Source organism: Phaenicophaeus curvirostris, chromosome 12 (genome assembly GCF_032191515.1).
Source record: "Phaenicophaeus curvirostris isolate KB17595 chromosome 12, BPBGC_Pcur_1.0, whole genome shotgun sequence".
In the NCBI taxonomy this organism is placed as follows: Eukaryota; Metazoa; Chordata; class Aves; order Cuculiformes; family Cuculidae; genus Phaenicophaeus; species Phaenicophaeus curvirostris.
In genome coordinates, this window is record NC_091403.1 from 15,899,934 (window position 1) to 15,922,355 (window position 22,422).

The 22,422-nt window shown below is 42.2% G+C and overlaps 1 protein-coding gene across 3 annotated transcripts; it reads right to left on the reverse strand.

Moving 5' to 3' along the window:
- Positions 1 to 4,222: 4,222 nt before the first annotated feature.
- LOC138725459 (DIS3-like exonuclease 1) lies at positions 4,223 to 20,576 on the reverse strand. 3 transcript variants are annotated; one of them, XM_069866403.1, is made up of 17 exons: positions 20,443 to 20,576; positions 17,801 to 17,954; positions 16,916 to 17,044; positions 16,083 to 16,218; positions 14,940 to 15,116; positions 13,947 to 14,025; positions 12,833 to 13,012; positions 11,696 to 11,865; positions 10,733 to 10,894; positions 9,805 to 10,052; positions 8,843 to 8,935; positions 7,615 to 8,148; positions 6,776 to 6,930; positions 6,483 to 6,661; positions 5,989 to 6,134; positions 4,767 to 4,941; positions 4,223 to 4,691 (listed from the first exon to the last, which is right to left on the reverse strand). In XM_069866403.1, exons 1-17 carry the CDS (start codon positions 20,570 to 20,572, stop codon positions 4,380 to 4,382), a joined length of 3,159 nt encoding a protein of 1,052 aa, XP_069722504.1. In that variant the 5' UTR covers positions 20,573 to 20,576; the 3' UTR covers positions 4,223 to 4,379. The 3 variants fall into 3 exon arrangements, with proteins under 3 accessions (XP_069722504.1, XP_069722506.1, XP_069722505.1); XM_069866405.1 differs by lacking the exon at positions 20,443 to 20,576 and adding an exon at positions 19,149 to 19,229; XM_069866404.1 differs by lacking the exon at positions 8,843 to 8,935.
- Positions 20,577 to 22,422: the final 1,846 nt, after the last annotated feature.

Sequence of the window (22,422 nt, forward strand, 5' to 3'; positions counted from 1 at the left end):
CTGCCTTCTCGACCTTCTCCAAACTTCTCTGCCCTTCTCCGACCTTCTCTGCCTTCTCGACCTTCTCCGACCTTCTCTGCCCTTCTCCAACCTTCTTTGCTCTTCTTTGAAATTCTCTGCCCTTCTCTGCCCTTCTCCGACCTTCTTTGCCCTTCTCTGCCCTTCTCCAACCTTCTCCATCCTTCTCCGACCTTCTCTGCCCTTCTCCGACCTTCTCTGCCCGAGACTGAAAGTCCTACAAGTCTTGCTTTGCACTGAAAGCGCTCTAAGAGAAGACATTCAGAAGCAGCAGCATTCCATGCTAGTATCTTCCCTGCGGGAGGTAATGGCAGCTGCCATTAATTTGCAGACGAAGGAAATAAATCACTATTTCCCTGACCCAGTTTCTGGGCGCTGCTTTCTCTTCCTTCTTCTAGTGCCTTTCCCTTTCCCCTAATTCTCTCTCGGCAGATGGACTGGATGTTTCAAGGGACTAACAGTGCCAGGAGTTTCACATGCATGTTGCCAGCTCAAATACAGCAGAGGCTGCTGTTGGAAGAGACTTATAATTGGGCAGCGGTTGCTAAGGCGCAAGCATCTCTCTTGCTGAAGCTTCTCCCTAATGACATCGGTCACCCCCCTTACTGCCATGATGAGGCTAGAACCAGAACAGGCATAACTTCTGGATTTTCTGTTTCTTCATTTCCTCTTTTGTTTCTCTCATGTGGACAGGTTTTAACCTGGTCTCCAGACTGGTGGCTTTCGCTATTACTTTGTCAATGTTGCTAATTTTTTCTCAGGAATTAAAAGATCAGACATGCACATGTTTCATTATCTGGCGGCACCAGAAGATGGTGGGTGTCTACACACAACACACAAACATGAGACAAGACAAACAGATAGGGGCAAGCAGACAAGGAGATAGGGGTGCAGAGAGAGAAAACAGACAAACCAAGACAACAGACAGAGAGAGGCAAGACAAACAAACAAACCAAGAGTTGCACGGAGTGTTGTGGAGAGAGAGCTTCAAACCTTCGTGGGGCCTTTTTAAACCCTCTGTCCCTGCCCCTCACCTGATCAGGTTTGGGGGTGTGTGTCAGTGTCCACTCTTAAGCAGACACGTGATGCTTCGTTTCATTTAGGATTTCAGAGTGCAAAGGAAAAAGCAATAATTCAACAAGTCAAGGGAGTTAGATTTCAATCCAAACTGGAACTTTATATATATAATATATATAATTTTTCACAGAAAGGGTCATTGGACACTGGCAGAGGCTGCCCAGGGAGGTGGTTGAGTCACCTTCCCTGGAGGGGTTTAAAAGATGGGTAGAGGAGATGCTGAGGGACATGGTTTAGTGATTGATGGGAATGTTCAGACTCGATGATCCAGTGGGTCTTTTCCAACCAAGTGATTCTGTGATTATTGTTATATTTTGCTCAGACATTGTGTCCTATTGCTCTGACTCTTATATCTTGATGGATGGCCCCTAATATTAAAATAGGGAAAATATCTCACACTTTTGCCCTTTGAATTGTGAATACATAGGTTTCAATTTGTCCTTCCCTATCATTAGAGGTGAGATTAACTGGTGGCTACTGATATTTTAATTTAAATAGGGTGGTAGTATTGTTTTTAGTGATAATTTTTCTCATTTCTTGTGGTAAGTTTTCTGATATTTCTTTTCCATATTCTATCAGAAATCACAGACTGTACCCAGAGCTGGGTCTGGACACATTGAATGATAATTGAGATACTTCCTTGTAGTCCTTTGATGAAAGTTGTTATTGGTTCGTAACCCTTGTTAGTACAGATGGATATTAAGAAGATGAAAGCAGCAGTTAATTGCTGAGATACATTTAGAATACTTGAGGATGACTTTAATGGTACCTCTGGCTTTCCCAAATCAGAGGTGACTATGCTCAGTTTATTAATCACTCTCTCTTCATTAATGGAGTTTAAAACCCTGTAGCGAAGATACAAATCATCCTGTTAAATCTCTCCGTTTCCTTGAGTGACGAGTTCTGGAATGAAACCATGCTCTCTGTCTTCTAAGACTTCGTGAGATAAATGGTAAGCACTTTGATTTTATCCGAGATAGATCGATGTGTACCTTTTTTAAAGAATATGTGGGATCCAGAAATAATTTTCCATAAATCATCAGCACTCATAGGGATGTTTGCCCACCTAGAGCAGCAGGGCTTGAAGTCTTTGCTGTATGCATTGTCTGCAGAGTCCTAAAGGAACTGTCTGTAGGTCCTAAAGGAACAGGGGGAAGGAGAAGGGTGGTGGGTACTGGCCCTGTCCAGGTAAGAGGTAGGGAGAACGAACTATGTCCAGAACCGAGCAGGGAGCAGGAGCTCAGATCTGACGGCCCAGGCTGTCCCCCTGGCAGGGTGGCATTGCTTCAGAACCAGCACCGTTTTTCAGCTGCTGGCAGGGAGATGGGTTTTTTCTAGTCCATTTCATCATTCCTTTAAATTTAGTCTTCTTTATTTGTGCAAAGGCAGGAGGTGTCATGGGGTCAGAGCACAGGGTTTTCTGTCTCCCCACAGCCTGAGGGCTGGGCCCACGCTGCTGTCCAGGGAGGAGGCAAATAGCATTTCATAATATACTGTGGGATATATATTTATTTTGGACTCTATACTGTAAGTCCATGGAAGTAAATTCCACAACTAGAAGTGGATCAGGTTGAAAAAGCAAACAGAGTTTTAAACCTAAGCTGTTATCAAGTTCCAATATCGAACGAGCATTTTGAAGAATAAAACTCATTGTTCTCTAGAATGTCACCTGCGCCAGCCAGCCTCATCACAAATGGCATTTTAGTGAACCAGTCAAGGATTTAAATTATCCAAGAACTTAGGAAAAAGCATTTTAAACTTAAGACCCTTTTAGACAATGAAAACCTGACATGTTGCCATTGAAAACAGTCCAGGGAAAAAGTGATTTCACCTCTTGAGACTTATCACTTACAGGGAAAGATAATGGCATTTCAGGCACCCCAGCTGCTGTAGCTTTCAGAGGATGCTCAGATGTCATCTTCACAAATAGATTCTGGATGTGCAGCATCTCGAGTTGATCCTCCAGGCAAGAGAGAGTCTTCGGTCACTGAACAAACTACTTACTAGGAAGCTAAACTTGAGGCTGACTGCAATGCATGGGTACTCTATAAAAATAAGAATGGTGCTTCATAAATAGCTCTAGGAAAAGCTTCTAGCAGTATCTGAATACACTGGTATGAGCTGGTATCTTTATTACAAAATATAGTTTCCTGAATCCAATTCCAAGGATTTTTGTGAGAAGACTAGGCTAACCATATAGATATTTTAGCACAACGCAACAGACTCAGTAGAAGGAAATTTTAGGAGCATACTGAATCCCCAGAGTTAGACAACATATTTCACAAGATAGTAATGCTAGTAATAGACAGTGATGCTATTTTAAGCAACCCAAGTTCTCTGCTAATGTATTTCAACCTTGTTCACATACTTCATTTAAAAAATCTAGTGGTTTTCACGTTTGAGTTTTTTTTAAATATGGGGGAAAATTATACTGTAGGTCACAGTGCTTCCTCAAGCCAGTTCTCTCACTCTTATGTTCCTGTCAGTTTGTGATGTGATATGAATTAAGCCCTTATACCTCTTCAGCATAGTAGGCTGTAAATTAACAGATGCAAAGAAAGCAACGGTGTTCTGTGAATTATGCACTGATTTACTGCTTCCGTACTTCTCACTTTATATACTGTCCACAAGCTGGTGTTAAAAGCTTAGTGGTCTCTGTGTCTTTACGACTAACACAGGCCAGAGATTACATTAGTTTCCATGATCACAACCATCAGTTTCTCTGTCTTACCAGGGCTCCCAGCTTCCGTCGTCCATGCTGTATGTTTTGGTGTAGAGGACCTTCATCTGAGCTGTTGGGTGTGTCAGCTTGGAGGAACACAACCTAATTCCTCTGGGTGATTGACTGCTGTTTCCCTCTTAGCACCAATCACACCAAGAGCCCCTGGCTAATCTCCATACAACTTAAACTGTGCTCCAGTGTGCCCAGCACTGCTCATAGATTCAGGCTGAGGGGCCCCGCTAGCAGCCTACCCCTCTAACCTTGCCATGTCAGCCCTCCACTTGTCATGGGCAAGCTTGGTATTATTCCCCTCCCCCTTCCAGTCCAGTTTAAAGTTCTGGAAAATGATTTTTTTCTGGAAGATGAGATTTATCATGTATAAAATCTTTTGAAAACTCATACATGTTCATAGTCAGACAAAAATAATTCTTATTTAAAATAGACATTTAGTTTCTTGTTAAAACAACTTGAATATTTAAATAATTTGCCTTTTTAAAAAAAGCCACCTGAATGATACGAAATGAACAGGAGCAGATCATTGCCAAGCAAATGGTGCTGTAGTTTAAGTTCTAATGTCAGCTGAAACATCCAATAGTGCCAGATCCCGGATCTCCTCCAGCAGCTGGTACAGACTTGCTCCCTTGGTCTGGCAGTACTCCTGAAGGTCCTCATCAATTACTTCTACTCTTGCTTTCTCTTCGGCGTGCTGGGATGCTTCTGCAGACTGACTGACTTCATTTACCAACTCTGATTTCATCACCTGAAAATTCTTCTGGGAGACCTCTGTGCCTGAAGTTTGGTATGGTGCATTCCTGATTATTTCAAGCTTGATAGTGTTGGCGTGGCAACGGGAAGTCTGCACGAGTATTTGCACCTTAAAAGCAATACAAAGGTTATTTTAGTTCTGCTGGTGCTATTTCCTAGTATTTCCTTCAGGTTGAATACTCACCGTAATATGATCAAAAAGGCTTAATGTAACAGATTCTCCAGTGGTGGTAGTGGAAGTAATTCTGTTCTGAAAGCGATAAAGTGATCCAGGCTTCCACTCACAGCTCCCATCACCTTGACAGGAGATGACCAATCCTTCTTTGTTTTTCATATATGCAGCACCTTTGATTCCGTATCTACAAAAAAAACCAAACAGGTGAACAGATAGTGGTGAAAATTGTTCAGCTTCCATCAGTTCTCTTAATTTTGAAACCAGCAGAAGGCCAGCTAGGGTTACACAAAAGCAACATAAAGGGGCAAACACTTCGTCCTGATAATCCTGCCTCAGGGACACCAGTGTACCTTGTCAAAGAAACACCTAGAGTATATGAAAACAGCATGAAGACCATGACTGACATGTTTTGAAAGCAGTGATTCCTTACGTCAAATGTTGGGTGGAGCCTGGAATGACCAGATGATAGAAGAAGAGCCACATTACAGGTTATTCCAGACAGCACAATGAGGAAAAAAATTTCCAGTAATAGTTACTTAGAGACCAGCATCACACTTGCACTGGAAGGAAGCCCTCCTTGGGGGAGGAGGTGCTGGTTCTTCCACCATGCAGCTAAGCCAGGCCATCCAGAATGCTGGAGACAGGCTACATGGAGCTGGTTTATACTGAAGTTCAGTCTGCGGCCAGGATCAAGCAGCCCCTGGCTGGATGCATGGAAGTGCAGGGTATCCATGTCATGCTTTGCTTTCCCTGACAGCTCCATAGAATGTTTTGCTGATTTTGTCCGTCAGGAGCAGCTGTTCAGAAAGTGCTCTTCGTGTGCATAAACGACAGTTTGGCACAAAGGAAAAAAGCGCTCAGGAATGCATGATTTGGAAAATCACTTCCTATTGTTGAAAAAAAAGGGTGGAAGGCAGGAAAAGAAAACATTCCAGTCATTGTTCTGCCATAGCAGCTGCTTGGGCAAAATTGTCCTTTTAAAATTTTGAAATCAATCCATACTGTGCAGCACAGTCTCACCATTTCCTCAGAGCAGCTGCTTCTCAGATTCACTGCACAGAAAGGCACTGCTTATGAGTTACAGCAAAAATCCAAACTGCAATCATTGGCCAACTCCAGGCCACACTAGAAACATTTCCTTTCGCAAGGACCAGAGGTGTCCTCATGGCATTCCAGGAACACTTGGGTCTTCTTGTTAAGTTCAGTCCAGTCCAAGCTCTAATCCGCTTACCTTGGTACAAAAACAAGCACCCCATTTGTTCGAATTGAGTAAATAACACCATCTGCTACACAGCGCTCGTCTGTTTGTGGGGTTTTGTCTCTGAAGTACGTGCACTGGAAGAGTTCAGTAGACTGCTTCTGAGCACGCTGGGCTGCCTGCAAGCACCACCACAAAAAGAGAAGACAAAACCACCTGAATAATTATTTCAACAAGCTTGTTTGGCTTTTATTTCCACAGTTTCTTTTTCCCAATTACTTATTCCCTTACCCATCCCCTAGAAAAATTACATCTAACAGGAAATCCAACATGTAGTGCAGGTGAAGCATAGAGTCACCACTCTCAAAAGAAACTTGATATTTAAGTAAAAAAAAGCCCAAAGCACTATAAGTAAAAATGGAGTGATGCTATGTCATCGTGGTACCCAAAAGCCGCAATCATGAATGGTATCCCACTTCACCGGGCAGCGTGCGAACGTAGGGAGATACACACAATGACTATCTTACCCGGTTTCTGTTATTAATGTGTTTGCACAATTCCTGAAGGTCCTTGTTAGTGAATATGTAATCCTTAACATCTCCTTTGCTTTCCTTCAGAGTCGCTGCCATCAAGAGTCTGTGGACAACAATATCAGCATATCTTCTAATTGGAGACGTAAAATGAGTGTATTTATCCAAGGCAAGTCCTACAAATACAAAAGGAAGTGGTGATAAGCAGTCAAAGCAATCAATGGCCCCCCAACAGTTCAGAAATAAGAACAGGAGTAGCATAAAAAAAGAAAAATCAAGTGACGAGATACCATAATGATGAAACTCTTCCTCAGGACAAGAGCCAGTTGAGAAATACAATGCATTGGACATGGCATGAGAGGCCATTGATCGTAGCAGTTTATTTACAATTGGATCCAACGGGTCATTTGCTTTGTCCAGGGACTCAGCCAGTGCTTTGTTAGACCTGTCAAAAAAAAGAGTTTATTCTGAAGCAAATTATGTTATCACTGAGTATAATAACCTATAGTTAAAAGAAGAACAAAAGCACATCAACATTTACTAAATATTTATTTATATAAACATAGGACAAAGTAATTTTGACAAAGTAATTCTGAATTAATTTGAGTTCACTTAAGATGAGCATATTGCACCAAATTAATTTGATTTAAACAAGTACACTACTATTACAGGAAATAAGGTGCAAGGAAGGCTATTACGGAGCTTAACCACTACATATTGACTGAGCAAATTCTTTTGGGAGATGTCTAAAATTACTTAGTTACTGCCATTTGCAGTCCGGCCAGCAGAATGCAGGCAGCCTCTCTTGTTTAGAGCATCATCTCCTGCTTACAGAAAGGCTATGGTAGTTTCTTTAAGAATTGCTACACAGTGCCCATTACCACCAATACTGAGAACTGAAACCCTAATACAGCCAAACAGTTAATTCATAGAATGGTTTGAGTTGGAAGGGACCTGAAAGCCCATCCAGTTCCAACCCCTCCCACTGGATCAGACTGCTCAAGGACCCATGCAACCTGGCCTTGAACACCTCCAGCACTGGGGCATCCACGACTTCCCTGGGCAACCCGTTCCAGTGTTAATTGCTTAAACTTTCATTAAAGTGCTAAAGATAAACAATAAAAGATACCATGTGTCTATGGAGAACCCTTTGGCAGCAGCACATTCTTTAAGTTCATTGAAAAACTCTTGTCGCGGTGGAGGATGCTGACGCAACAGAGCCTGATGAGGAAAGCGTTCCAAGATCTTTTTTGCCACCCAGTGGTTGGCAAGGATCATACACTCTGCTACCGTCTCATGCACCTCCAGTGGCTGACTGGGGATGAGGTCATCAATATTATTTTTATCATCAAGCTGCACTCGGATCTCTACCCCTTCCAGTTCCAGAGCACCACAGCTGTCCCGCTTAGCTCTAATGTGTCGTGCTATATCAGTGAGTTTGGATAGTGCCCAAACCAGTTCATGCAGCTTCTTCTGTGTCATTCTTTCATCCAAGTCTTTCAGTTCCAGGATATCTTCAACAACACTTATGTCTCCATCTAATAACCCCTGTGCTGCTTCATACGATAGCTTGTACGCTGATCGAATGATGGTTTTTTTGTAGTAGACTTGCAGTGTTTCGTATGACTCTTTTTCTAGTTCCCACAAGACACTTACAGCATACCTTGAAGAGATGATCACAAGTCTATAAATAACTCAGCTTGTTTTAAGCTATCACTTCAAGCATATACAACTGTTACAACATCAGGGGTTTCATTCCGTTTGGTTGTTTTTTTCCACAGGAAAAAATCTTTTTCTTAATGAAACAAACCAGTGCTTAGCAATGCCACCAATTAATGAGCCTGCCTTTTAGTCTTGTGTATCACAACTTAATAAACCAGGACCAACTATGTCTGTTGAGGAAGAGTATACCTCTAAGATATAAGGCCACTTCTATTTCAAAGCATAGCTACACTGCAATAGTTACTTTTATTCAATTTTAATTAGTCGGATGAACATGAACATGTGAACATACTTACACCCTGCACATCCTCACACCAGCCAGTCAACTAACCCTGTAAACTGTAATAAGATGGGGTACCAACATGTTTGAGGAATAGGACAATAGTGAAACCATGGGTGCATGCACTGCAGACTGAAACCATGTGAAAAAAACAAGTGAAGATGCTTTCACCTTTAGGTTGCTGTCTGAATACAAAGCAAATTGCTAAGGGGATGGGTAAACATTACTGGAGGAAGAGATAGTAACTCTGTAATGCTGTATTTCAGCTTTTTGTGACTCCCTATTACTTCGCTTACAAACAGCAATAAATAATTCAAAACACAAGTGCAGAGGCAGTTACTACTCAACATCTTACCTATCGACTCCACTCAGAAGAGAGCACATGTCAGCACTCAGAATGGAGGGCAGCATGTCATAACGACGATCTGCTAAATAATAAGTTGTTGCCCTGAGGAATAAAATAAATTTATGTTCTTCTCACAAGGACTCACTGGTGTGTATCTCCCATGCAGTTTGCAGTGTAAGCACTGCTTCAGTGAAACAAGACACTTAGCATGATTTTAAAAAGTTATTCTTACAGAACACGTGTGCAATACTTAAGTCAAATTATTTAACTAACCACTTGTATAGTACAAGCCTAATTTTGCCTTCCTTGGTGTCTCCACCTGCCATTACAGCCAGACCTAGGGCTGTACAAAACATGCTCAACCAAGAAGAGATCATTTAATGGCTACACTAAACACCTCTGCTGGCTATACAGTTTACACATCTTTACATCTACAAAGAGTACATTTTGTAAAGTGGTTCAACATTTTAAGTTCAAAACAATGGCAAGAAAAAAAAAAAGGATAGAATATTTGGCATGTTGAAACACAAGATTGAATATCAAAACTTAAGCCAGCCAAATACTTATGGAATTAAATGTGTGTAAGACACAATTGCATTTTGAAGGTGTTCTATGGTCTGTGTGAAGATTTATCCCTCCCAAAATGCAGATAAGTGGTGTGTAAATACTTCAGATCACAAACATTTGAGCATAAAGCAAACAGAAGCAATTAGGGAAAGATACACTCAAATCTGAACTTGGTGGAAAAGAGGAAGTCCATAGCAAAGGGTGAAGCAGTAGTACCCCAGCAGGCCTAGTCATCCAAATAAAAGCAGAATATCATTAGTTACATATTAGGTATAGTAAGCTGTTTCCATGACACAAAGAAGAAAGCCTGGAAGGAAGGAAATGTTCTTTCTCAATGGTTCCTCAGGGCAGCGTCACCAACTTCTAAGCTCCATAAATTTTCCAAATTTTAGAAACTAATTTACCTTGCTCTGGCCTCAACATCAGTGTAAGAATTTGCTGCCACAAAATGGGTCACGTCTGCAATGTGGACACCTAACTCTAGATTTCCGTTAGGCAGAGTTCTAATGGAGAGTGCGTCATCCACATCCTCACATCCTTTTGGGTCAATGCTGAATATCAAGTGTCCCTCTCTTAAGTCAAGGCGGTTTTCTTCCTCCTCTGGATTCACCTTCCATGGATTCTCTGAAGAACTCTGGGGCATTTCACTCATCTGTACAAAAAACCCATACAATTAAATCTTTTCTACAAAAAGAAGCCAACAAATTAGATTTAATTAGCTTTCCCTTTTCTACTCTGTTAATTGGTTTTGTGTACTTATTCATCCTAGACAAATTGTTCTCTCCTTGCATTTTCCAAGTCAGTCAGTTACATTTACTGCACAGCCAGTACGAACAGAATTGAAATGAATGCTACGCCTGTTACCAGCGTATGGTATTATGTAGCTCTGGCAAGCACCAGAAATGGTATTTCATTTATTTAACATCTTCTTCTCCCAATTAATTGTAGGTATAATCAAATTACTTATCTCAGAGCTGGTTCTTCTACTGGCTGAAGACAAAATGATTTAAGCCAATGATTTCAGTAGGTCTGGGATTTTAGGATCAGTACTGTAAACACATACTAAAACCAGTAACATCTTAAAAGTCAACCTCAAATTAGAATTAAGGATTTGTAATAGTCTCTCCATAGCCTTAAAATCACTCTTTACTTGAAAATCTGTATTCTCTATAGAGCCACAATAGTTCCAGAAAGACAACCTATAAATAATTTTCATCTTTCAAAAATGTGTTGGCAACCAAGACTCTCAGCTGTAAGAGGGTCCCTCTTTGAGAAAAAAAATCCTGAAAATCAACAGAACACAACACAACACACCTAATCACAAAGACAAACCTGGATTTCTGAGAAAGGGGCAATGCAGATGCTGTTCTCCACCAGAATCGCTGCGATTTCTCCTTCAAGATCTCCAATTCTTCCTAGCACTCTCACAAAGTGTCCGTTTGGATATACAGAAGTCGATTCCCAAGAGTCAATGCGCACAACTACTCTGTACTCCTGCAGCAGGACAATTCTGTTAGAACAGCAATCTGCTCCTGACAAGCAATCAATACAAATACTGCTTCAGGGGTAAACAATACTACCCAGAGACAGGCAACTCTGAACACTGCACAGAAAGGAAAAAGGAAGACATAATGAGAAGCATCCAAAGAAATACCGAGAATTGCATTTATTTCCTGATCAAAGATCCCTCTGGGTCATTTTACAGAGACTCTCTACCTTAAAGTATAAAAAAATAAAAGTAAAACCAAAAGTAAAACACAAATATTTTTATAACAGAAAACACACAACTGGAATATACTTCTTGGCTGTGAAGAAAACCTTAATGTTACAAGGCAAAAGCATCTAGGAATGAATATAACCACATATCTTCTTTCTACAGCAGTGGAAGGCTAATCTTCACCATTCATTATTTGTTGAAAAGCTCTCCTCACCACTTTTGTCAACGTTGTATATATACTCATAGATCCACTAAAGCCACAAGCATTACTATGATTTATACCCCTAATATGACCTTTCATACATAAGAAAAAAACCCAAAGCGAGTAGTATATGCATGCTCCAGTTACCTGGACCATGGCTCAAATTCAGAACTCAAATAAGCTTTATTACCTGAAGCTGAGGCAGTTTTGACAGGAATAGAACACATTCCCTCAAGGCAGGAATTGAGCTACTCTCACAAACATAACTTATTAATAGTTTCACCCATGGTTTTGCCAAGAAAAACATCATTGCAGTGTAAAACACCCACAACATTTTGTAAGAACACAGAATAGAGAAACTCTTCTGTCAAATTACCTGTAATGCTTCAGCTTGCTGTGTACTGATCCGGATTTTGGGAATTCGGTAATCCCAAGGTGTAACAAGAACTTTATGAGCATTTCTGCCCTGGGACTGGCTCTCTTCTTTAGAAGGGAAAGTGACCACGTAATCCCTCCAGTTCTTTTGAATGATTCCAACAACTTTACCTTTTAACACAGAACATTGTTGGCTGTACATTAAAGAGTTAAACAGGATCATGAATGCAAATAAGTGGAGGTACAGAAGGTCCCTTGTTTTGTAATATGAACTAACGTGTTCAGAAACCTATACTACAACTGCTAACAACATATGCTATGGAGACAAGTTTGCTATAGATTATCATTAGCACAGATGGATTTTAACAAGCTTTTATTTAAGCGAAGACTAACTTCACTGTATAGATTTCAGTTGATATGGTACATAAATTAGTTGGAGAGATTCCCACTACTGCTGAAACGTGGCCAATTCTAGTAAAAACATAGAAAACTTTTAATAGGAAAGATCAAACCAAACAGCGTTTTCTAGCAGGAAGAGAATTAACCTCCTGAAACTTTTAACTCTGACCTCAGCAAGATTTCCTGATGTAGCTCTATCTGCAGAGTAATACTTTCAAATAAGACTAAGTTCTCACGATACCCAGGCGTGCCGCGTTGCAATGAGACCTCTGTACTGAACAAAAAATGTTGCACGTTGAACATTATTTGTTATCAAGGAAGTAAAAGGATGCTGTGATTTTACTATATAATCAACAGTGATAGTAGAGGACTTGAGCACACCCTCTGGTTAAATGGTCTGTATTCGAATTGCAGTTTGTCTCTTGTAGAGCTGTGAAGCGACAGCATACATTTAGACAGCAAATATTCCAAACTCAGTAACTACAATAACTCAGCTATTACTGAGAATGCAATTAAAGAGAGAAAAAAAAAAGGGGGAGGATTATGTAATAGAAAGCATCTAGTGCCCTTCTTGTTGGGCTATTACAATGCTTTCATTTGGGATAAGCACTTCAAATTTCCTATAGTGCAAAAAATGTGACAAGAACAGAAATCAAGGGGAAGGACTACATAAGGAACAGCTTGGACCAAAGAATTGAGGGGATCTTAATGAAACATCGTATCATGCCATCTGCTTTACCTGTGGGCATAGGGTCACCAGTGGTTTCTGCAGGTGCTTTATCTTCAGTCTCATTTTCACAGAGGGCAACAGTCCTTCCTTTCCATTCATGTGAAGGGAGTAACTCGACAGCTACCACATCACCGTGGATGGCACGATTTCGAGCTTTGGCCCCATATATAAGGATGTCACTTTGAAGTTCTAAATTTAAAATAAGAAGAAAAAGGAAATATAAACAGCTACAAAATTAAAATCCCTCCACTCTTGGCAGCATTCCGCTGAAATAACAGCAAATTACATTTGCAATATGACTTGTTCCCCAAAGGACTGTTGGCAAGTAATTAATATTACAAGAAAATGAAAACCTTTTCCACCTTTTAAATGTTTTTTAAATGAGGTATTAAGCACCTTTTTAAATGAACTCTTGGATAAAAAGCAGCATAGGCTGGGATGAGTTCATTGTTCTCAGGCAGCAGCTTTACAAGCACACAACACAGTTACATTATGGAAACCACTATTGCAAGATTCTGGATAGAGTTCAGAATAAAACAAGCTAAAAAAAGGATTAGTATATTGAACACTGGTTTGACTGCAGGGTCTCTCATAGGAACACTTAAAAGCACTTACTAGTGAAAGCTGGGACAATAAATCTGTGCAAGGATAACGGGGTCTTCCTTCAAAACTGTTTATTGCTAACTCATATCAGAAAAACAATACTGGTGTCCCAATCTGATACACAGGGCATTTTGCCTATTATGTTCACAAGGGGCGGCTTCCTAATCCTGCCAACATCTACACACACACTTATTTCAGTCAAATGAGTACTCAAATGAAGTACTCGACTTCAGAAAAGGTCTGGGGAACCCAGTAGTAGGACAAGAGTCCAGAACATGGCTGAAGGTACTAAGAAAGTGGAAGGAGGACACAAAGGGTATTGCTTTCTCCTGAGGCCCACCCTGTGGGTTAATCTTCAGCCTCCCTTCTAGCCCATGAGAAAAACCCAAACATCACAGTAACCTAGTTTTTATCTTGTTTAATAATGGAACAGCTACATCTATATGGCTACATGGCTTCACGTAAAGAGGGCAGACAGGTTCAAAAAGGCATTGAGTAAATCCTGTCGTTGTCTTTTCACCTCTTTCTTTGCTGCCAAATCCTTCAAGTCGAACAAAAGCTTCTAGCTGGGCTCTGTGTTTATTGACATTCAGTGTACCCTGAAAGAAAACAACAAACAATAAACAGAATCAAACAGCCACACCTCTAAAGAGCCAACTTTAAAATATTTTTGGTTTTACAGTTCTTTTTAGATAAATTAATAGTTTTTTTTGATATGCAGGTTATTTTGAACAGAACTATTCTGTCTATAGGGGTAGAACGTACAATGCAGAACTTTCACTACTCACTTCTAGAAAGGAATGGTAAGTTCTTTCAAAATGCTTATTTTAATTGTAAGCTGGTAAAGGGCCTTTCATTAAAAGCACAGCGAGTTTAAGATTACTTTTGCTAGCTCCCTTAACATGGAATCTGGAGTTATTCCTAGAAGAAAGAAAAAACTCAGTCTTTCTGCTCCTTTTCTGTTCTTGCATTGCTGCTGAAACTGCCAAGAAATGAACAAAATCCTACCTCTAATTCTTTAAATTACTTTTAAGAGAAGGACACTTGTCCACCAACAGTCCATATTGAAGCCCTGCACAGCCATAAAAACATAAATTGACTTCACTGGCAGAGATCTCTCCGCAAATGACCTAAGAAATGCTTGTGCAGCATTATTTATGTTTAAGAATGAGATACAGCTGCTGCTTCGTATAACGCCTAGTTTCTCAATTTACAGGTATATGAAATATCAACCTCAGCAAAAATCTACAACAAATCCTAGATCCTCAATAACAATTTCACACTTTTCCTTCTCTAAGAGAAAAAAAACCAAAACAAAACTACGTGTTCACAACATGAAGGAAGTATTTTGAGACTCCTAGTCCCTTCTATTCTTTTACTCTTGCTTTTCTGTTTCCTTTCTCTCTTCCCACTATGGTAATATTTCTTTATCAAATCAGTTTAATGCAGGTAACTAAAGGCACTAAGCACAAAACCGCGTTGTTCCACCAGTGCTCCCTGTATAGCAAATTACCTGTATATATCTTCCAGATTTGATCCCAGCCTCCAGTATTTCCACAGGTAAGTGCTCAGGATATTCTTTGCCATTGTTTTCTTGGCTTTCACTCTCCCGTTCACGCTGAGCTTGAAGTATAGAGTCAAAAAGCTCATGGGCAGCCTTTAAGTCAGGCCAAAAGTTATCCAAGTAATTCTGTATGCACATATATAAACAAAAATGAAAGCATTGAGAGGACTCTATTCTTTTAATAATGCTTCATTTGGAAAGCACATCACAGACAAGAGCTGCCTCACATGCTACACTCAAACAGCATTTCCAAGTGGTAACGATGTCTGCTCTCAACACCACAGATTTGTTCCCATCAAACTAACTAATTTGCCAAGCACAACAAATGAGACATGACTGTTCAGACAGCATCCTAGACTGCAGATTCACAAACCTTTTCTACCAACATACCCATCAAGGCTACATACTTCTTGTAAAGTGCAGTAGCAGAATCATCAATCTGGCAACCCAGTATCATTTTTACAATTTTTTATGATTTTGAACACTACCTCTGGACCACTTCCCATTGCCTCGCAGCAATTAAAAATATCAAGCATCATCACTGTTATATAGCTTTAAGGTAAATCTATTTGGTCCTACTTTTATCCAACATCCCTGCACAACTAAACATAACCCCCCCTAAGCACATATCCTGCTAAATACAGTCATCGGAGATCAACAACTACATTAACAATGATTTATCTTCTCATGCATTGCTGTATTCTGAGTAGTCGAAGGTAATACAAAGTGACAGAATAATGCTCGTGGATATTTACCCTACAGCTGTTTATGGACTGCTTGCACTTCAGATTTTGACAGCTGGCTGAAGTAACTGAACATTGTTTATCAATGCCAAATTCTTTAAAAACAAGGAAACCAATGAAAAGGGCTACTAAGAAAGATGACCTCTATCTCTAATGCTTCTGTTTTCCTTTTCAGTTCTCTAGTTTGCCCTCTGTCACATTTTTGACTTTGCTGTCTTTGATAAATGAAGACATGAGTGAGCACTGTAGTTTTCATCAATACAAACACTGAGACAATTGGGCTTCCATGTACTTGCTTCACCACTTTGATGCAGCATAAAGGAAACCTTTTATTTTTCTGGCACGTTACCTTGAAGGAAATCACAAACACTCCTTCTGTTTCATTTCCATACTGCCTGATAGCATCTTCATCTTCTGTTACCATAATAACTGGCATCTGACCCAAGCAGTGATTATAATACCAGACTGCTGCAGTATAAATACTCCTAGAAAAGCAAAGATCAAAATAAGATTTCTGGCATGTCCCATTTGCTACTTGCAAGACATTTGCAGGCTTTGTTAAAATGAGATTTTGGTTTAACATGCTTACTTTTGAGATATACGTGAAGTTACATAAACCTTGTATCTGTAAAAAGTTTTATGTGCCATATATGAGCACCAAGACAACACAAGAAAAGAGTTTCCTTCCCAACACCTCTGCATGTCCCCTAGCTACAACATAACATATTGCTCCTCTGAATGAGTTTGTAAAAATCAGTTGGAATCGCCAGAACTCCAGTGCTATGGTGCTTGCAGATGCTACATCCAGCAGTCCAATAAGGTGTGCATAATCTCTTTATTATGCTAAAGCATTCTTTAAAATGACTGCATGACTTAAAAATTACCCAGCTTCTTTTTTTTTTAGCATTACTGAATTTATTAAGTATATTTTTGTCTATTTTCCTAAGAAAACAAGCTGACACTTTCTTACACAAAAAGACAATCTAGACTTTGAATACTGTGAACCCTTCCAGAGCTAAGCACAGCAAGAGTATGAACTCTCATAGAATCACAGAATAATTTGGGTTGGAAGGGACCTTGAAGACCACCTAGTTCCAATCCCCCTGCGATGGGCAGGGACACCTACGATGGGCATGCATCCAGCGCAGGCCAATACTCCTGAACACAGTGTCATAGTGTCACCTGGTCTGCCATTTCTCCATGGATTCTCCTTTCTCTCTTGGCAAATAACAATGCTGGTGGAATTCATTAGCAAACATAGTACAGTCATGACGGGCATCCTTTACTAGACTTCGCAACTTGTTGTACTGCCTGGAATACACAAAAGACAACACTGTTTTAAATCCAGATGAAAATACAGCTGAAAAACTTACAAGTAAAAACTACCACAAAGAAATGCACTCATCAAATTACACCCGTAATGATAAAAAAAAAGTAATCTGTAAGCAAGTTTTTCCAATTTTCATTATGAATGCTTCAATTTTTAAACATAGCTGTTTTCCAATGAGCCCCACAAAACATACTAAGTGTTTGGGAACTTATTTTGTCACTTCTGGGACAAGAGTAGTTTCTACAAAGGCATTTGTGCTTTAGAAATATAGAAAGACCTGATAGCAAATTGCACTCTTCAATGCCATGGCAATACACAGGTTAACATCTGGTGAGTTCAGCACTGAGTAACTGTATTAATTTCTCCCCAAAGACAAGTGCTCGGGCATTAACACAGTAAACCAAAACCACGTCCATAAAAGAGCTGTAGCACATGATACGTCATTACTGCAAAGTCTTCTTAATTCCTGTCCCAGGCCACCCAGTTAGTTAATAATGCTACAGGGTTAATAACGCTCCTGTCAAGAGACAGCTATGACAGACACTGATGTCCATGGATGACAAAGGATCACAGGCCTTTCCCTTCTCTAAAATTATATTAAGACACTTCAAGGCCCTAGAAACATATTAAACACAGTATATTTGCCAACTTCAGGTTACTGTGCTTAAACATAAGTTTTATGAAGTTACTATCTTTATTTCAATCCAAATGAAAAAAAGGTATGATAGGATAAATACCTGCGTCCTTTTTGATGTTGCAGAGCTTGACATGCTGTTTGCATGAAAATAATACCCTTCAGCTCTGGAAACTCGAGAACCTCAAGGTAATCTTGAACAACCTTGCAGTCAGGGACAACATAATGTGTAACATCATCCGATAACAACTTGCCATCTAAAACATAAGTCAGGGTTTAAAGGTTTAAAAGTTGCAATGCTGGTTTCTTAAAAATACTTTCAGATGTCAAGGAATTTGAGTTGTATCCTCAAAGGCACTCATATCTTTTTCTTATGAACAAAATGATGACTACTGTGGTACAATCCTGTGGTATGATCTCCATAATTCAAGACAAAACCTTTTTGCATGCACTGATGCCAAAATTTAGTGCAAATTCTATCCAAATGAGTGAAAAAGATCCCCTTTCATTATGAAAAGGATGTAGCTTAAAGAGTGTAAGTAACAGACCTTTTTTTTCTCATCCAGGTGTAAAAAAACTGCCAGAGAAAATCTTTCATGGAACTTTCAAAGGGTGCTTCTGTTACACTGCTCCCACAGAGCTCTCTATTTCACGCTATCATCTACAGCTTTGTCTTTACATAAAAGCACACAGATATAGGTACCCATGGAGAAAAGCTTTGCTGCCGCAAAGAGAAGACGTTCTTGGATCTGAAGTATTAACCATCACGGCTAATATTCTCTAAAGAGATTCCATCCCTTAAGAATACACCATCAAAATACCACAACCAAACAATCACAGAAGGCATCTTAAAATGCACATAAAAATTAATGAGTTTAATTGCTTCAGATATTTCAAAGGTTACCCAATAAACTTTTGGCGGGCTGGTGGGGAAATCACATATTTTCTCTCAATGCTTATTTATCGCTTTCAACATTATAAACTCTGAACTGCTGAACTTAGCATAGCGCAGGCAAGTTACATATAATAAAATTATACAGATCTTGACAAGTCAGGTTATTTTCATGTATTTCATAGAAGCTGGCACAGGACAATCTGTCCATTATCTGTGATCACTGGACACGTGAATCCAGCAGGCACAACTCTGCATACAGTAACACAGCCATGTCTCACATAATGGATGGTGGCAGGATGCACACACAAAAGCTAGCATTTATTAATAATTCAGAAAAGCATTAAAAGTGAAATGTCACTTCAAGATTTATGTAATCTGCCTGTATTAAGCTATCCTTGCCTAACCCATACACCCAGATCAGAATAACTTCTAATTACAGCACAGCACACCACAAGTATCTGCAGGTGTGATTTATGCAGGCAGTCTCTCACAGTGCGTGAAATGAGTTTGCTCAGCACACCGTGCAGTCAGGAATGAAAACAAATGTTCACCTCACCTCCGAGTTGCCCAGAATAATTCCAAACGGATGTATCCTGGTACTCATCTCAGCACAATCTACATTTAAGACCAGAAGACAGGAAGATCGGCATGGCGAGAGAGGTAAGAGGATTTTTTTTCTCTGTGTGCCTGTAACTTATCCTTAAGGAATTCCCACCCAAATGCAAAACATTAGGGAGCAGTAACTGTCACTAGTACTAACATCCTGGATAGTGGAGTACGCTACACATCTGCTCTCAACTGCAACAGGCACCGAAACCAGAAATGACACAACTGCAGCACAGAAGAAAAAAAAGAGGTAAAGTTCTAAACTTTTCTTGTAAGCTAGCAAATAATTTGGTTGATTTCAATAGGCTGGATACCATGTTAGTTATATGCCAGTCATGTTCTTGCACCATGCTTTTTAACACCCCTCTACCCCCTGAAATGCCAAAGGTCACACGATGATGTGTGATGCACCTAACAGCACCACAGCGTGTAAAACCAACAACATATCCAGACATCCCAGAGGCTGGCACCCTTCCTGTGCCTGAAATGGCCAGCTATATCACAGGCAATTACATTTAATCACTGAACAGAAATAACTGCTGATGCAGAATTATAATCACTTGACGATAACAACTTGGCTCCACTGTAAGAATATTTAACAGGTAGGTTTATGATTTAATTGATGTTATAGGCCACCACCCTGCAGAAACCAATGCATTTAAAAAAAGGGAAGTATGAAACTCGCAGAATCCTTTATCCCTGCCTGTAACCTGCTCACAGTTAAACTCTGGCACAATCAACTCTGCGGTTTCTTTTTCTCTTCCCTTAACCCCTTGTTTATTCCTGAAGGATTTGGCTCTGCTTTCCCCATATCCCTGCTTTGCTACTCCAAGATCCCCCTCTGCCCAGGGATCCCTGCAACCAGAGATCCTCCTCTACCCAGGGATCCCCCTTTGCCCAAGGATTCCCCTCTCAGCCCAGGGATCCCCCTCCAAGCCCAGGGATCCCCTGTGACCAGGGATCCCCCTCTCAGCCCAGCAATCCCCTGTGCCCATGGATCCCCCTCGAAGCCCAGGGATCCCCTATGACCAGGGGGATCCCCCTCGAAGCCCAGGGATCCCCTATGACCAGGGATCCCCCTCTCTCAGCCCAGGGATCCCCCCCACCTCAGCCCAGGGATCCCCTGCAACCAGGGATCCCCCCGCCCAAGGATCCTGCCTCCCAGCCCAAGGATTCCTCCTCCCACCGTGCCCGGGGGCCCCCCTCCGGTGTCCTGGGATCCCCTCGCCCGGGCCCCCCCTCACCGCGCGGGCAGGCGGCGGGGCAGCGCGCGCTGCGGCAGGGCACGTCGGGGCGCAGGTAGAGCTCCCGCACGAGGCGCACGGCGCGGCCCGGCCCACCCCGCACCTGCAGCACCTTCTCCGTACGCAGCATCGTGGCACCGTCCGCTGCGCCTGCGCGGGGCGGGGCGAGCGGGGCGGGGCGAGCGGGGCGGGGCGAGCGGGGCGGGGCGAGCGGGGCGGGGCGAGCGGGGCGGGGCGAGCGGGGCGGGGCGAGCGGGGCGGGGCGAGCGGGGCGGGGCGAGCGGGGCGGGGCGAGCGGGGCGGGGCGAGCGGGGCGGGGCGAGCGGGGCGGGGCGAGCGGGGCGGGGCGAGCGGGGCGGGGCGAGCGGGGCGGGGCGAGGAAGAGCGTCTCTGACTGAAGCTGGAGTCCTTTGGAATCTAGGCAGAATGTACCTCTGAGAGCGCGGTTTCTTTCGGTGCTTTTCCAGACACCGTCCGTTCTTTGGAGAGAGCGCCTTGTGCTCGGTGTGGTCTGTGCTGAGCAGAGGTCTCTCTGCAGCCCCCTCTGTTTGCAGCCTCTCCCCATCTCGAAGGCAAGGTCAGGCCGAGCGGCAGCAGCTCCAAGGGAGCAAGAGATTGGACCACTGTGAAGTTCACCGTAACATTAAAATAAGACCTTGGAAATCAATAGAATATGTGTAAGATTCATAGAATCACCAGGTTGGAAGAGACCCATCAGATCATCAAGTCCAACCATTCCTATCAAACACTAAACCATGCCCCTCAGTGCCTCATCCACCCGTGCCTTAAACACCTCCAGGGAAGGTGAATCAACCACCTCCCTGGGCAGCCTCTGCCAGTGCCCAATGACCCTTTCTGTGAAATTTTTTTTCCTAATGTCCAGCCTAAATCTCCCCTGGTGGAGCTTGAGGCCATTCCTCTTGTCCTGCCCCCTGTCACTTGGGAGAAGAGGCCATCACCCTCCTCTCCACAACCTCCTTTCAGGTAGTTGTAGAGAGCAATGAGGTCACCCCTCAGCTTCCTCTTCTCCAGGCTAAACAACCCCAGCTCTGATTTTTTTCCTGGAAAAATTTATACACAAACACGAGTGGGGAATCCCTTCTGTCCCAGCTCCTGTCTGGCTGCACACAATCGATAGGGATCACTCCCTCATAGAATCATAGAGTCATAGAATCACAAGGTTGGAAAGGACCCCCTGGGTCATCAAGTCCAACCATTCCTATCAAAAGGTTGGACTTCTCATGGTGCCCAGCCCTGATGAAGGGCGCTGGCTTTCTAGAACTCCAAAACGAGTCTTTGAGGGTTTATTTGCCTCCATTTTCAGTCCCAACAGCTGAGGTACAGGAGGGAGCAGGCTGAGCCAGCAGTGGCCCAGGCAGCCAACAGCATCCACGCTTGGATCAGAAACAGCAAGGCAAGCATTGTCCCCCTCGGCTGGACATTGGTGAGGCCACAGCTCGAATCCTGGGTTCAGTTTTGGGCTCCTCACTATCAGAAGGACATTGAGGGGCTGGAGCTCAGCCAGAGATGGGGAAGAGGGCTGGGGAAGGGGCTGGAGAACAGGGGTTGTGGGTAGTGGCGGAGGGAGCTGGGGTTTTTCGGCCTGGAGAAGAGGAGGCTGAGGGGAAACCACATCCCTCTCTGCAGCTCCCTCAAAGGAGGTTGTAGCAAGGTGGATGCTGGGCTCTTCTCCCAAGTGACAGGAGGTAGGACGAGAGAAAAATGGCCTCAAGTTGTGCCAGGGCATGTTCAGATTAGTTATCAGGACAAATTTCTTCACTGAAAGGGTTCTCAGGCACTGGCAGAGGCTGCCCAGGGAGGTGGTGGAGTCCCCATCCCTGGAGGGGTTTACAGTATGTGTAGATGAGGTGCTCAGGGATCTGATTTAGTAGTGGACTGGTACAGTTGGACTTGATGATCTCAGAGGTCTTTTCCAACCAAGCGATTCCATCAACTGAGGGGACTGGGTCACAGCCGAGG